We start from the raw sequence: 16,794 nt of genomic DNA on the forward strand, positions 1-16,794 counted from the left end.
GGGTTGACCTATGAACCAGGAGGTCACAGTTCCATTCCCGGTCAGTGCACATGCCCAGGTTGCAGGCTCCATCTCCAGTGGGGGGCATGGAGGAGGCAGCTGATCAATAATTCTCTCTCATCATTGATGTTTCTCTCTCTCCCTCTCCCTTCCTCTCTGAAATAAATAATAAAAAATACTCACAGGCATCAAAGTGGGATTAAATATCAGCTTTAATATATTGTTAAGTGAAAAAGCAAAATTCAGAACAGCATGTATAATATGCCACCATTAGTATAAAAAAACTGATATACACACATACATACATAATATGCTTGTACATACATGGATTATCTCTGAAAGCATACATAGTAACTGGTAACAGTGGTTACCTTTGGAAAGTGGGACTGAGGGACTGAGGTAAGGGTGAGAAGGGGGAAAGAAAATAAGTTTTTACTTTATAACCTTTAGTACCGTTTCATTTTTACCAGAAACAGGTGTTTTTCTCCAAAAACAATTTATATATTAACATTTTTAAAAGAAAAAATTGATACCAGCTTTATTACTGATAGATCTGGACTGGAGAACATGCTTTGGACCTGAGCCTGAAATGTAGTTCTACCCCAAGTCGAAAGTAGACATTTACTCAGCCATGTAGTGAAGGGGCTACCTTCTTTCCCATGCCTTGCTGTGAGAAAAGGAGCTGAAGAGCCAAGAGGGAACTAGGCTGCTTATCCATAATAACCCTTTTTTTCAATTTTACCAAGTTATTCCTCCTCCCAGATGTAAGATTGAATGAGGGGCAAGTGGAGGTGGGTAGAAGTTTTCTTTCAAATACTTGTGAGAGTCCTTTATTTTTTTTCTTGAGTCAGGAACATGGAGAGAGATATAAGATAGATCACATCATATCCATGGACTTTTTGTTCTCTATGCCATAGTGGTCAACACCCAAGACTATGGCTGTCCCCTATGGGGAAGACCAACATTATCTTAGGAATATCCTGCTTCCATCTGTGGAAGACTGGTGAGCAGTTCTGTTTTTGACCCTAGAAGGCTCTGAAATAAGTCAGAATAGAGCAGTAATTAAAATTAATTCCAAGGTTACATTATACCCCAGGCTGAAAATTCACTCACTATTTTATCCCTAATTTATAATTATGTCCAACCACATTATATGATTTAGTTTACAAAGATTACACAATGAACCCCAAAGATAGCATATTAAAATACTCCAAAAATTAGAATATCAACTACATGATGAAAATGCCTTAATTTGAACTATATAAAACCCACTCTAATGATTAAATTCCAAGGGAGAAAGGAATGCTCCTAATTAAATTTCCATTTTAAAGTCCAAAGGAATTAAAGTCCAAAATTTTGCCTTTCACAATTTCTTGTTTTTCTCATTTCAGCCATACGGATCCCACAGAGACGTCTGGACGGATGTACAGTTCCTTCAGCAGCCACAGCCTGGGCTGTCTTCATCTTGATTAGGTGTAGTTCCTTCAGGACTTTAGAAACTGAATTAATCTAACCCCACAACTGCATGTTATATATTTTTAAGAGTCCACAGTATCAATAGGTCAAAAGATGACCACAGGCCTCAAAGGCATTGCTCAGTGGTTGAGCGTCGATCTAGGAACCAGAAGGTCATGGGTTCTAATCCCATTCAGGGCACATGCCCAGGTTGGGGGCTCGATCCCCAGTGTGTGGCGTGCAGGAGGCAGCCAATCAATGATTCTCTCTCATCATTGATATTTCTATCTCTCCCTCTCTTTACCTCTCTGAAATCAATGAAAATATATTTCAAAAAAGATGACCACAGTATCATCTTCACACCCCAAAATTAGAAAGCACACTAATTCCCAGCCACTGGAAGCAAACTTATGTTACCAGGGCTTAATACAAGGACAGAGAGAACATGGGAGAAAAAAGACTGTTTTCTTGGTTTCATCCTCAGCAGGATGCTAGTCTGTCTGTGCCAGCAGTCCAGAATCCATGACCTGTGAACTTAAACTAACTTGGGAGATATTTCCCAAGTGTTTGATTGTATTGCCACACGTCCCAGCCCCATATTTGCAGAAGTCCAAGGCCTGTCTGTTACTGTTAATGGAGCTTGTACAGAGACCCAGTGTGAAAATGTTGGCTTTTGCCAGGTGCTTCTCTCTAAAACCTTACTTATTTTTAACATTTCCCCTAGGCTTTGGTTAGCCTTTACCAGTGCCTTCAATAATGGAAGGTACAGTACCCATTCCATTACTTACTTTTCTGCCGCAGTAGGGCTCACCCTTTTCTGCAGATGAGTATCTTAGGACCAGCCAACAAAGAGGATAAAGTTGAAAAACAAAACACTAATAAGTACCCATTGGATTTCTATCTACCAATGCCAGCATTACGCTCTTAAAACATCATTAAGTCTATTGATCATCTGGCACTGATTCTAATCTATGTGTTCCATAGTTCTCCTGGGACAACATAAAAGATGAGCCCACGAGATCATACGAGGAAGTCTTTCTTAGTTCTAGCAAGTGTCTTGCCCACCTCATATGCTGGGACTCAAAAGTTCCCTAAGAATCAAATCTAAAACTTTATCTAAAAGTTCTCAGAGTATCTCTCGGTATAGGAAAGAAATCTGTATCTCAGCCTGATTCCAGGTTTTGCTCTTTTAATTTTGAGGTCTTGGACCAACTTGATAACACTTGATAAACTCAGTGTGATCAAGTCACATCAACCATGTGACTGAGAACTCTAGCTAAATCCTGGCTTAATGTTCCATTGGGTTGGCAAAGCCTACTTGCGCTAAAGTCTGCCTGCAGGGCCTGTGTTTGTTAAAACCCACTCCATGTCTACAGGTCCTACCCAGAGTTATTGCAGACAACAGAGGCTCTAATACCATTGATGAAAAACCTTGATTTCTCCACTTGGGAGTTCGGTTCCCAAATGCTTGCCCTCTTATTAATTTCATAAGGTTTCTCGGCCTATACTTATATACTAAAGTGAAAAGTAATTACCCTCTTGATTTTGCAACAAGTTGAGCAATAGATGTAAGAACCAGAAAGGGAGCAATATGTTAGTCTTACTCTCAGTACAGATAGAATTGAAAATGCAACTTGGACAGGAGACCAAAATGGCTTCCCACTCTTCCTCCCATTACACTTTGAAGCTACCTAGAGGGAAGAGTTAAAGTTGCAAAGAAACTTACCCAGCCAGTCATACCTAATATCTCCAGAAGCTTCATAGTTCAATGAGTAGAGAGAGTCCGAGTGCCCAAAAGAATGAGGCAACAGGTGTTCACCTACATTTAAACTATTAACACCAGCAAAGATAGAAGTATGGGCCAATGGATGTCAGACTTTACCCTTCTCACTAATTAGATAAATCAATCATTCTCCTGTGGGGAGGAACCTGTAAAAAAGGATGGAGAGAAGGACAAAAGGTTTCTTCCAAAAATGTCTGCGTTTCAGTTCCTTTTTCTTTGGCCAGGCAAAAAGCATGCAGAAAGCGAGAAGATGGTTCTTACAAATTGGAAAGCAATCAAGACTGTGTGTGTGCACAGATTTTACAAATAGTCTCACGTATTTGGCAAATTTCAAAATGACTTCTAAGTTGTTTTTACTAAATCGTAGACATAGATATGGAAATCGTCGTCAAATTTGATGAAGTACACAGAGGGTTTTGCTTCTACCTGATGAATGACCATGCCAGTTCTCTTGGAGCCATCATCTTTGGCATATTCCACCTGTTTACCTACTAGGCTGTCTATGACTTCTCCTGGCTCCCTCTCTGCAGGAGAAGAATCATTGGCATCAGGAAGGATGCGTAGGTCACCGTCTTTATAATCATCTAAGAGCTGGTACATATATAAAACAGGATCCTTCTCATAGGTAATGTAAAACCATGTTTTCATGACAGGTGCCTGAGCCAAGACCATCCCCCTCCATTCATTTTTGGAACCTTCCTCTGTCTCAAAAATATGTTCCACTGCTTTGCCGATCAGAATTTCTGTTAAGTGTGAATCACTGATTGTAGATGATGCAATTCTATTAGGAAAGACTTCAAGTGATGACACCCTTTCATCGTTATGCAGTTCCAATCCATAAACACAGTCAAAGCCATCATATTTGATAAGATACAGAGAGGGATTTACAGGTACCTGATCCAGAACGGTTCCCTTCCACTGTACTAGAGGCTCATCTCCGTCTTTCCATCCGTGCCGAATTCTGCAGCCCACGATGTTCCTCCGAGGCTGGGAGGGGGGCCTGCTCCTGTGTCTCTTGTGTGCAGCCTTTCTCTTCATCACGGAAACGGGCACACCGGCATGCCTTGAGCCTGTTCTGGACCGCTGCTCTGCAGCCGCCTTTGCGAACGGCGGCTTCATGCCTGAGAGGAGCACAGTAGTGGCAAGGCAGGCCAAGAAATGAAATTGAGACAAAATCAATTCAAAGTATGACACGGTGAGCTTTGTCTCCTAATTAGTGCATTCCGTGCACCCACGCCTAAGTTTCTCCTGAAAGCTGAAAATCAAGGTATCCTGGCGTGTGCCTGCAGTAACCTTCCTCCCCGGTTCGTTCCAGCTACGCAAGAGAGAGGGAGAGAGGGAGGGAGGGAGGGAGGGAGGGAGAGAGAGAGAGAGAGAGAGAGAGAGAGAGAGAGAGAGAGAGAGAGAGAGTTGTCGTTAGGGTCAAAAAAATAGGGGGCATCCTCTATTCCTCCCACCCGGCTTCCAACACTGTGCCAAGTGGCACAGACTCCCCAAAGCCTCACGTGCCCAAATCCAGCACTTTGCTACCTTCGCTGTGTGCCTGAAGGGGAGAGATGATCAGCAGGCGCCAAGAAGGGAGCTCGCCAAAGCTGGTGGAGGAGGATCCGTAGACGAAGTGCGTGGCAGGCAGGCGAAGAGGATGGCGGCTGCGTCTCCAGCACGGAGCTCAGGGGCCCGCTGCGTCCCAGTCGGCAGCAGAGGCCCCTGTGCCACTTCGGGATCCCACCAGCCACCAGCCGCTGCTGCTGCAGCAGTCTCCTCCCTCTCCGTATCTCAGCTTCCTGCCAGGAGAGTGGCCTCCCCTTCCTGCCAAACAACATGTGCCCTCCTCCCCCAACTCTCACGCCCACCTCTGCCCGGAGCTCGGGAAGCGCTTCTTGGTTCCTGTACCTGCCCCTTTCCAAATCAGGAGCAGCCCAGCTCACATCCCCCCTAGCGTCTTTCTCCAGTTCAGAGCCCCTGGGCTCCCCACTCCCACACTACCTTAGCCCAACCTCGGTGCCCCTGCCCCATCTGCTTTCCATCTTCTAGGAATTCGCCCTTTCCTTTACCCCGTGCTTTTCTGGAGTTATTCTTTATATACAGAAACCTGCCCCTCCTGTCATTTAAAGGGATTTGTGGTAGAATGAGAGAAATGCACTAGTGCTCAGTCTGCCATCTTGACCCAATCTCGAGGTAATTTTAATTCTCTGGTCATTCCCAGACTTTACTTCTTGAGGATAATTTTTTTTTCTTTTCTCTTTCTCTCCTTTTTTTCACGATTGCAAAAGAATTGTATGCACAGTGTGGGCATGGTGCAAGACTCAGAAAATGGACATGAAGAAAATCAAGTGTAAGCTCACCTCCCATTCCCCACACCTCAGAGCAAACTATGAACATTTTACATTGCCTTTTTAATAAGCACTTACAAAACTGGAATAATTTTGCATGTGCATTTTCATGGTATAGTCTTTTCCACATGGAATAGATATTTGCTCAGTTTTTTAGATATTGTCTTATACATGTTTGTAGTGCCTTCATTCAAATCAGCATAAGGATATTTTCATAATTTAACCATTCTCTCCAATCAGACGTTTAGTTTTGTAAACAAAAGCTTATAAATGATGCTTGCACATGAATTATTATTTTTTTTTTTGCTTAAAGTATTACAAAGAGTATTACATATGTCTCCTTTTTTCCCCCGCCCTTGACAATCCCCTGGTTGCACATGAATTATTAATGTTCTTTTTTATTGTTTAAAGTATTACATATGTCTTCTTTTTCCCCGATTGACACCCCCCCCCCCGCCACTCCCACATCCAAGGACAAGCCCCCACCGCCCCAGAGTCTGTGTCCACTGGTTATGCTAATATGCATGGATACAAGTCCTATGGTTGATCTCTACTCCCCCTCCATTGCCTTCTCTCTGAGGTTGGACTGCCTGTTCAGTGTTACCTTGTCTCTGGATCTATTTTTGTTCATCAGTTTATGTTGATCATTATGTCCCACATCTGAGTGAGATCATGTGATATTTATCTTTCTCCAACTGGCTTATTTCGCTTAGCATAATGCTCTCCAGGTCGATCCATGCTGTTGCAAATGGTAAGAACTCCTTCTTTTTTACAGCAGCATAGTATTCCATTGTGTAGATGTACCACTATTTTTTAATCCACTCATCTGCTGATGGGCACTTAGGCTGTTTCCAAATCTTAGCTATGGTGAATTGTGCTGCTATGAACATAGGGGTGCCTATATCCTTTCTGATTGGTGTTTCTGGTTTCTTGAGATATAGTCCTAGAAGTGGGATTACTGGGTCGAATGGGAGTTCCAGTTTTAACTTTTTGAGGAAACCTCATACTGTTCTCCATAGTGGCTGCACCAGTCTGCATTCCCACCAGCAGTGCACAAGGATTCCTTTTGTCAGCACTTGTCCTTTGTTGATGTGTTGATGATAGCCATTCTGACAGGTGTGAGATGGTACCTCACTGTTGTTTTGATTTGCATCTCTTGGATGATTAGTGACTGAGCATGTTTTCATATGTCTCTCGGCCTTCTGTATGTCCTCTTTCAAAAAGTCCCTGTTTAGGTCCTATGCCCATTTTTTGATTAGATTGTTTATCTTCCTTTTGTTAAGTTGTATGAGTTCCCTATAAATTTTGGAGATTAAACCCTTATCTGAAATAGCATTGGCAAATATGTTCTCCCATTCAGTGGGCTTTCTTGTCATTTTGTTGATGGTTTCTTTTGCTGTGCAGATGCTTTTTATTTTGATGTAGTCCCATTTGTTTATTTTCTCTTTAGTTTCCATTACCCTAGGAGCTGTATCGGTAAAGATATTGCTACGACGTATGTCTGATATTTTGCTGCCTATGGAGTCTTCTAAGACTTTTATGGTTTCCCTTCTTACATTTAAGTCCTTTAACCATTTTGAGTTTGTTTCTGTGTATGGTGTAAGTTGGTGATCTAGTTTCATTTTTTTACATATATCTACCAAATTTCCCAGCACCATTTATTGAAGAGACTGTCTTGACTCCATTGTATGCTCTTGCCTCTTTTGTCAAATATTAATTGAGTACAATGGCTTGGGTCTATTTCTGGGCTCTCTGTTCTGTTCCATTGATCTATATGTCTGCTCTAGTGCCATCACCAGGTCATTTTGATTACGGTGGCTTTGTAATATAGCTTGATATCTGATATTGTGATCCCTCCAACTTTGTTCTTCTTTCTCAGGATTGCTGTGGCTATTCGGGGTCTTTTTTTTATGATTCCAGATGAATTTTTGGAGAGTTTGGTCTAGGTCTGTGAAATATGCCATTGGTATTTTAATGGGGATTGCATTGATTCTATAAATTGCTTTGGGTAGTATGGACATTTTAATGATGTTGATTCTATCAATCCATGAACATGGTATGTTCTTCCATTTGTTTATATCTTCCTCTATCTCTTTTTTCAATGTCCTATAGTTTTCTGAATACAGGTCTTTTACCCCCTTAGTTATGTTTATTCCTAGGTATCTTAATTTTTTTGGTGCAATGTTAAATGGGATTGTTTCATTAGTTTCTCTTTCTGTGAGTTCATTATTAGTGTATAAAAACTCCATAGGTTTCTAGGTGTTAATTTTGTATCCTGCTACATTGCCAAATTCATTTATTAAATCTAGTAGTTTTTTTGATGGAGACTTCGGGGTTTTCTATGTACAGTATCATGTCATCTGCGAATAAGGACAGTTTTACTTCTTCTTTTCCAATTTGAATGTCTTTTATTGCTTCTTCTTGTCTGATCGCTAGTACTTCTAGTACAATGTCGAACAGGAGTGGTGAAAGTGGGCATCCCTGTCTTGTTCCTGTTCTTAGGGGAAATGGGTTTAGTTTTTGCCCATTGAGTATGTTGTTGGCTGTAGGTTTGTCATATAGGGCTTGTATTATGTTGAGGTGTGATCCCCCTATTCCCACTTTGCTGAAAATTTTTATCAAGAAATGATGTTGCATTTTTTCAAATGCTTTTTCTGTGTTGATTGATATGATTATGTGATTTTTGTCTCTTAATGTGTTTATGTGGTGTATCACATTTATTGATTTGTAGATATTGTACCATCCTTGCATACCTGGAATAAATCCCACTTGGTCATGGTGTATGATCTTTCTAATGTAATCTGGTTTTTTGAACAGAATAATCTAAATACAAACCTATAATCAAAATGACTGCTATAATTATAATGGGAATTTAGTATTTTGACACTGTGAGTTTATAAATCTATGGGAAACACCATTCCCTGCCCCCCCCCCCCCCCGTTACAGCCATCTTAGTGGGTATGAAGTAGTATCTGATTGTGGTTTTAATTTTTATTTCCCTGATGACTAATAATGATTACCATCTTTTCATATGTTTGACATTTTAGTATCTTCTTTGGAGAAATGTCCACTGAAGTTATCTGTTCATTTTTAAATTGAAGTGTTTCTGTTGAGAAATCAGCTGAAAGCATTATGGGAGCTTTCTTGTATATAACTTAATATCTTTCTCTTGCTGCTTTTAAGATTCTCTCTTTGTCTTTAACCTTTGCCATTTTTAATTATGATGGGTCTTGGGGTGGACCTCTTTGGGTTTATCTTGATAGGGACTCTTTTTGATTCCTCAACCTGTGTGACTTTTTCCTTCATCAGGTTAATGAAGTTTTCAGCCATTATTTCTGCAAACGGGTTCTCAACCCCTTGTTCACTCTCTTCTCCTTCTGGTACCCCTATGATACAGACATTGTTACACTTGATGTTGTCCCAGAAGTCCCTTAGACTTTCCTCATTTAAATAAGTATTTATCTTTGTTGTTCTGCTTTGGTGCTTAGTGTTATCTTGTCCTCTAAATGGCTGCTTTATCCAACCTGCTGATTCCTTTTAGAGTTCCTGTATGTTTGGTGTATTATTTCAAGAGATTTTTAGTTTAAGTGAGAGGAACTGGTAAAAAAGGGGCTACTCCATCTTGGCCATAACTGGAAGTCCCTCAGTACCATTAACACACTTTAGGATATCAGGCCAGGAAGATCCAAAGGCTGCAGATTCCACTAATGTAATTCTACGACATGATAATTTGCTCTGTGATGATGATCATGAGGTAAAAGGCACAAATATATTGCTTGGTATAACATAAAGTGGACAAAAGTATCAAGAAAGTACTTTGCATTTTTTATAAGCTATAAAAATGACCATTACCTGACTAAGTAATTCTACCACTAAGACCTATAACAAAGAAATAATTGGAGGTGCAATAGTGACTTGATGTGGAGGGCATTTATTTTTTAAAACTACGGTTATATTCAATATAAATCCCCAGTGATATGGCACATCCATATATTGTCCATCCAGTATGTCCCATTATGCAGGTAATGCTTCAAATATTATTGAATGATATAAGAAACACTTATAATATGTTAAACATCAGTACATATAACCTGTAACAGAACACAGAAACAGCACAGAACACATATTTACCTGCTATTCCAATGTTGTAGAAATATTGAATATGTATTTATATATGTGTGTTTAGTATATACATGTATATATTTTGGTACAGTGTTTTATTACTTTTGAATATGAAAGTAGTCCATGATCATGGTAAAATTTGAGAAGTGCAATAGAGGTATGTATTGAAAATTTGCCTGATATAAACATTCAGCAAGGTGTCCTTACCATGCAGCAAAATGATTATATCAATTGAAATGGTTTTGGAGACAAACCACAGAAACCCAACTCAAAGTAGATTATGTAATAAATACAATTATTTTCTCATGTAATGGAATGTCCCAAGTTTGGTCAGGACATGGTTAAATCAAAGCAATCATGCTTTCTCTCTCTTTTTCCCTTAATTCTTTTCTATTCTATATGATCAGTCTGATTTCTCTTACAATTCACTTTGATAAAGAGGATGAGATTAACGTGAGAAACATTTTAATCAGAACACAGCCAAAGAATGTAGAATGTAGTTTCTCCGCAAGGAAGAACAGAATAGATGTTTTGGAGAACACCATAGTACCTACTGCAGGGTTCTATAGTCTTTACTATTTTCTTTTACATTCCATTGATTGGTTTAGTAGGATTCCTTTCACTATGGGAAAGAGATAAGATTCATTTGGGAGCATATGAAAACAGGACAGAGATTCTGGAGATTTTAATGGCATTGTTGATATATTATTTAACAACTAGTAGAACAGAATTTCTAAGGAGCCCTCAATTCTTCATTTTTTCCAAGTAAAAGAACACTGGACATAGGAAAACTTTCTAATATGCTGTCCAAAGAAAGTAAACTAAAAATGAGATACATTTATAAAGCTATTTCCAAACATTTTAGCATTCAAAGCCTTTTACAGTTAAGGCTTGACCTACTTTTCAAATTTCATCTCCAGTACCTCCTTTCAATTCATCTTATTCTTTAGCCATATTGTACTAGTCATCATACCTCTATTGCACTTAGAGCACATGATTCTAAGCATTAAAAGTTTTCCTGAAGCTAATATTTAAATAAAATAAAATTAGGAAATCTAGTAGATTCACTGACTTTTCCATTTTCTTGCATGTGGGAGAAGAGAAATGTATCAATGATTCGTTCTGCTTTCATAGAACAATTTTACAAATACTTTCTTTAGGAACACAGAGATATCAATTAAAACATTGTTATAAGGGAAAGAAATTATCAAGTATGACAACCAATCAGAATTACATATTTCTATGTCAAGGAAACTGTTACCGGACAAAATTCAAATGTAGGCATTCTTTCACAATACTTTATTCAAATTATACTTCCAAAGCAGATTTCTATTAAATAAGAACAGAAAAAATTGATAACAGCTATAAATACTAACACAAGGTTGCCATGTTGTGCAGGAAAAATAAATTTGGTATATTTGTAAGTTTTCTGAATTTAACATCTGATCAAATAAATGTATTTGAACTGTTATGTTGCTACAGAACAATCTCTTTCCCTTAATACTGTAGAAGGAGGAGAGACCCCTTTATTTAGTTTTAAAAGATTTTTATATATATTTTTATTGATTTCAGAGAGGGAGAGATTGAAACATCAATGATGAGAGAAATTTTCAATATAAATTATAAAGACTTGTATTTTAAAAACCAGTCTTCAGAATTTAAGTGTTAGCAAACAAAAACAAAAATAAGAGATCTTCTAAAGGTAAGTGTTACTGGCAGAAATGGAGTTAAGAATGAATAGAATTTTACTTAAAAATAAAATTAGAAGCTATATGCTTTATATATTATCTCCAATATGTATACTTGGAATGCAATCCCTTCCACCCCTTTTCTCACCTTGGAAACTTCTACTTTTTGTTGTAATTCCAAGTTAAATATTGTACCCTCTTTGAAGATTTTCAAGAATCCACAATGAGTAATTAATTGCTCCTTTCTCTAAGCACCCATATATACCTATTTTAATCATACTACTATTTTTCTCTTTAATTTTTTTCTTAAACATTTTATGACCTACAGAAAAGTTACAAAACTGGTAGAACACATTCCCATGTGTTCTTCACCTAGTTTTTCCTAATGTTAATTAACATCTACATAACTATAGCACAATCATTTTAAAATAGTCATTCGACTGTTCAACCAGTCGTTATGATGCTCACTGACCACCAGGGGGCAGACGCTCCAACTGATTGCTGCTGGGGTCTGGCCAATCGGGACTGGGCTAGAGGGGCCTGACACGCCCTGGAGCCCTCCCACGGTAGCCTCCCCGGCCCTGATCGTGCACTGGTGGGGTTTCTCGGCCTGGCCTGTGCCCTCTCACAATCTGGGACACCTTGGGGGATGTCAGAGAGCTGGTTTAGGCCTGATCTCCACAGGCCAGGCTGAGGGACCCCACCGGTGCATGGAAGGGCCTCTAGTTTGTAAATAAGGTCTTTGCAGATGCAGTCCAATTAAGATGAGGTCACACTGAATTAGAGTGAGGCCTAAATCAATGACTGGTACTCTTCTATAATAATAAAAGTGCAATATGCTAATTAGACTAGACAGCCAAACAACCTTCTGGATATCATTCTGGATGTCCTTCCAGATGAAGCTGCCGCAGAGGGGGCTGAGCAGAGGTGGTTAGGGGCAAGCAGGCAGGCAGGCGAGCAATTAGGGGTGATCAGGCAGGCAGGCAAAGGTGGTTAGGGGTGATAAGGCAGGAAGGTGAGTGGTTAGGGGCAATCAGGCAGGCAGGCAGGTGAGCAGTTAGGAGCCAGCAGTCCCGGATTGCAAGAGGGATGTCTGACTGACAGGTTTGGCCTGATCCTAGGAGGGTGTAGGCCGGGATGAGGTACACCCCCATGCACAAATTTCATGCACTGGGCCTGTAGTATAAAAATAAGAAGGAAATTTGGGCAAAAATACAAGAGACACAGGGGAAAACATCATGTGGAAACCAAGGCAGAGATTGGAGTGATGCATCTCCCAAGCAAGGAACTCCAAAGATTGCTGGTAACCACCAGATATTTCAAGTATCCACTTGGCACCAGACATAGTTATTACAATATTTTTTACTGTACTTCCTATGCTGTACTTTTAGGTTTTTTTGTTTTAAAGTCTATTTTGTCTGCTATAAGTATTGCTATCCCAGCTGCTTTTTCATTTCCATTTGCAGGAAATCTTTTTTTATCCCTTTACTTTTAGTCTGTGTGTCTTTCAATCTAAAGTGGGTCCATTGTAGAGAGCATTTATATAGATCTTGTTTTCTTATCCATTCATCTACCTTATGACTTTTGATTGGAGCATTTAAACCATTTACATTTACAGTGATTATTGATAGGTATATATTTATTAGCATTTTGTTCTCTATAACTATGTTCGGCTTTTAACTTTTTAAAAAACATTTCAATACTGGTTAGGTAGTGATGAATTCCTTTAGTTAGTTATTTTTTTTCTGGAAAGGTCTTTATTCCTTTTTTAATTTAATTTATTTAAAAGTTTTTAAATGATAGCCTTGCTGGGTAGTCTTGGTTGTAGGTCCTTGTTTTTCATCACTTTGAATATTTGTGCCAGTCCATCTGGTCTGAAAGGATTCTATTGAAGAAACAGCATACAGTCTCTTTTCTAGGTAACTTTCTTTCTTTTGCTACTTTTACCGTTCTCTATCCTTAACTTTTGCCATTTTAATGATGTTGTGTCTTGGTGTGAGCCTCTTTGGGTTCACCTTTTTGGGAATTCTATGCGATTTCTGGACTTATCTTTGTCCTTCCCCAGTTTAGAGGAGTTTTCATTCATTATGTCTTCAAATTGGTTCTCAATTCCTGGCTCTTTCTCTCTCTCTCTCTTCTCCTTCTGGTACTTCGATGATGCAGATGTTGTTACACTTGATATTGTCCTTTAATTATCCTCATTTAAAAAAAAATTTGTGCTGTTCTGATTGAGTGTTTACTGCCTTGTTTTTCAAATCACTGATTTGATCTTTTATTTTATTCAAGCTGCTATTGATTCCTTCTAGTGTATTCTTCAATTCATTTATTTTAATTTTATTAATTAATTAATAGATATACTTTATTTCTGACTGGTTCTCTTTTATGGTTTCCATGTTCCTTTTTATGATTACTATCTTTTTGTTGTTCTCACTGAGTTCATCCATTCTTCCTATAAGTTTCTTGAGCATCCTTAAACCATTGTTTTTAACTCTATATTTGGTAGATTTCATTCCTCCATTTCATTTTGTTCTTTTTCTGGAGATTTCTCCTGTTCTTTCATTTGGGGCATGTTTCTTTGTTTCCCAAGTTTCACTCTGTCTCTGTATTTGTTTCTGTGTATTAGGTAGATCTGCTATGTTTTCCAGTCCTGGTATGGTGGCCTTTTGTAGCAGGTGTCCTGTGGGACTCGGTGGTGCAGTCTCCATGATCATTTGAGCTAGGTGCTCCAGGAATGTTCCTCGTTTGGGTTATATGGGCTCTCTTTTTTTTAATATATTTTATTGATTTTTTACACAGAGGAAGGGAGAGGGACAGAGAGCTAGAAACATCGATGAGAGAGAAACATCTATCAGCCGCCTCCTGCACACTCCCCACCGGAGATGTGCCCACAACCAAGGTACATGCCCTTGAGCAGAATCGAACCTGGGACCCTTGAGTCCGCAGGCCGACGCTCCATCCACTGAGCCAAACCAGTTAGGGCTATATGGGCTCTCTTGTTGTAGTTGCATCTTGCTTACCATTGGTTCATCCTTGGGTGGGGTTTACCCTCAGGTTGCCCCAACTTTGAATATTGACTCTTAACTTTGTGTACAAGCTGCTGTGTGAGGGGTTAGATCAGTGGTTGGCAAACTCATTAGTCAACAGAGCCAAATATCAACAGTACAATGATTGAAATTTATTTTGAGAGCCAAATTTTTTAAACTTAAACTATATAGGTAGGTATATTGTTATTTAACTTAATTAGGGTACTCCTAAGGCTTAGGAAGAGCCACACTCAAGGGGCCAAAGAGCTGCATGTGGCTCGCGAGCTGCAGTTTGCCGACCACTGGTAGACCCATGAAGCATAATTTGCCTCAGCAGTTTTTGGTGCCTGCTGAGATTTTTGCATGTGCCACTTGTGGAGAAAATTGGGTCAATCTCTGATGTGGTCTGAATCCCACTACCATGAGTTTTGTTTGTTTGTTTTGGTTCTGGGGCCTCCTGGGACGGACTCCAGTGCTGGCCAATGTCAGGGGCTGCCTATGACTGGCCCTGAGCTATTTTTTCAGAGCTAAAACAGCCATCCACAATTTTCAGCTGCTTCTGCTGAGCCTGAGTTTGTGTGGGAGGAGCCATACTGTATACCAAGGCTGGCTTTCACTACTATCAAGCCTGTGACGAGTCAACAAAATGCCCAAGTCTCCCTGAGATTTGCCTGCTCTTGCCAGCTGCCTGTGAAGCTCAACCACTGAAAAAGCCTCGAGCATTAGGTGAGTTGCATGAGGCAGATTCTCATTGAGTCACCAGGTTGATACAGATTTAAGATTGGTGTCTGTTTGGGTCTGTGGCCACTCAGACAATTTCTCAGTGTACACCAAGGCCATCCAACACCTACCTAGGACCTTTGGATCTTTGTGGTGTGGTGAGGTCTCAGAGAGTTGTCATTCATAGGCCAGTAGAGTTGATCCAGTTAAAACTAAGATTTGGCCATGTAGAGTGAGGTCTCTGCACAGGAATGGTGGTACCAGTTGGGGTACACGGGGAAAATATGGCCCTTGCCCTAGAGCCACACAACACAGTCTCTCCCTGTATGTCTCTGACCGCCCCTCCCCCGCCCCCGCCAGTTTTCCCAGACCTCCTCAAGAGCCTTCCAAGAAAGATTGCAACCCAGACCCAAGCTGGCCACAGCCAAAAGACTCCTCCACAGGGTGCAAGCTTGGCATTGTGAAGCCACAATGAGTCAGGAGCATTGGGCTAGTGCATCTTCCCAGGCCAATGCTATAGGGTGACAGTGCTGGTCAGGTACATGAGGGAAAAATGGCCCTGGCCCTATAGCCATTCCACTCCGTCCCTTTCTGTGCATCTCTGACACTCCTTGAGTCTGCCTGGAACTTCTCAAGAACCTTCCAAGAAAAGGCTGCAATGCGGGTCCAGGCTGGTCGCAGCTAGCTCATTCCTCCACAGGGCACAAACTCAGCTGGGCAAGGCCACAAGGAGTAGGGAGAGTGGGGCTAGTGCATCTCTCCAGGCTGATGCTGTAGGAAGAATAGTGCCCAACCCAGGAAAGTTAGCATCTATGTATGGTGCAGGAGAGGCACTTAGCACAGGGACACTGGCAGCTGTCCCTCTAGGCCTTTCTCTGAAATCATACAACCCAATCTCTCTCTGTATGACTCCAGTTTGCTCTGTGCCATTGTCGTTCTGCCAGAGCCCAGGATCAGTGCACACTAAGGTTTTTTACATTGGCCCTTTAAGGGTGCCTGGAAATGATAAAAATTATTTTTTTGTGGAGATGTTTTGAAGACTGAATGATTTAATAATTGTAAAGAATCTGGAATAGTTCTGACACATAGCAAACACTCTATATGTGCTTATTAGGTATTACATAAGTAAAATGGCTTCAATAAAGTAGCAGTCTCCCATCTCACTCTGATGAATAACATGCCTGGCGCTGGTATTCTGGGCTGGGGAACCCAGCATAGGGCTGAGACTCCTTGCTCCTAAAATGGGACCTCTACTGCTGAGATCTCTCTCCAGAATCTCAGCTGCTGCACAGGGATGTAGGGCCAGCCGTGCTCATATCTCCACCCTTCTCACCAGTCTTGAAATGGCTGCTTCTTAGTTATAAGACTTCTTCAACCAGTCTTTAGTTGGTTATTCAGGTTGATCGCTCTATAATTTACGTGTAATGTCCATTTGGTCTTAGGAGGTGAGTTTGGCTTCCACATACTCTGCCTAGTGTGTCTGGATTATTTCACTTAGCACAATTTTTAATGGCTCATGTTGCAACATGTTTCAGAACTTCATTCCATTTTCTGACTAATATTCCATTGTGTGTCTATATTATATGTCTTAGTCCATTCAGCTGGTATAAATACCAACCTTATGTGCAGGAGCACCATTTCTCTCCACTAATACTAGCGATGAATATTTT

General features: G+C 40.3%; 1 protein-coding gene across 2 annotated transcripts; it reads right to left on the reverse strand.

The window, feature by feature from the left end:
* Positions 1–194: 194 nt before the first annotated feature.
* On the reverse strand, positions 195–5,051 carry SPIN3 (spindlin family member 3). Of its 2 annotated transcripts, none has more exons than XM_059678495.1 (2): positions 4,769–5,051; positions 195–4,359 (listed from the first exon to the last, which is right to left on the reverse strand). In XM_059678495.1, the coding sequence occupies exon 2, from the start codon at positions 4,355–4,357 to the stop codon at positions 3,581–3,583; it is 777 nt and encodes a 258-aa protein (XP_059534478.1). In that variant the 5' UTR covers positions 4,358–4,359; positions 4,769–5,051; the 3' UTR covers positions 195–3,580. The 2 variants fall into 2 exon arrangements, with proteins under 2 accessions (XP_059534478.1, XP_059534477.1); XM_059678494.1 differs by having other exon boundaries at positions 195–4,553; positions 4,769–5,050.
* Positions 5,052–16,794: the final 11,743 nt, after the last annotated feature.

The sequence above is a fragment of the Myotis daubentonii genome, chromosome X, assembly GCF_963259705.1.
Source record: "Myotis daubentonii chromosome X, mMyoDau2.1, whole genome shotgun sequence".
Taxonomy (NCBI): domain Eukaryota; kingdom Metazoa; phylum Chordata; class Mammalia; order Chiroptera; family Vespertilionidae; genus Myotis; species Myotis daubentonii.

Coding starts and splice junctions, on each gene's coding strand:
- SPIN3 (XM_059678495.1), bottom strand. CDS start 4,357: ATGAAGCCGCCGTTCGCAAAGGCGGCTGCAGAGCAGCGGTCCAGAACA.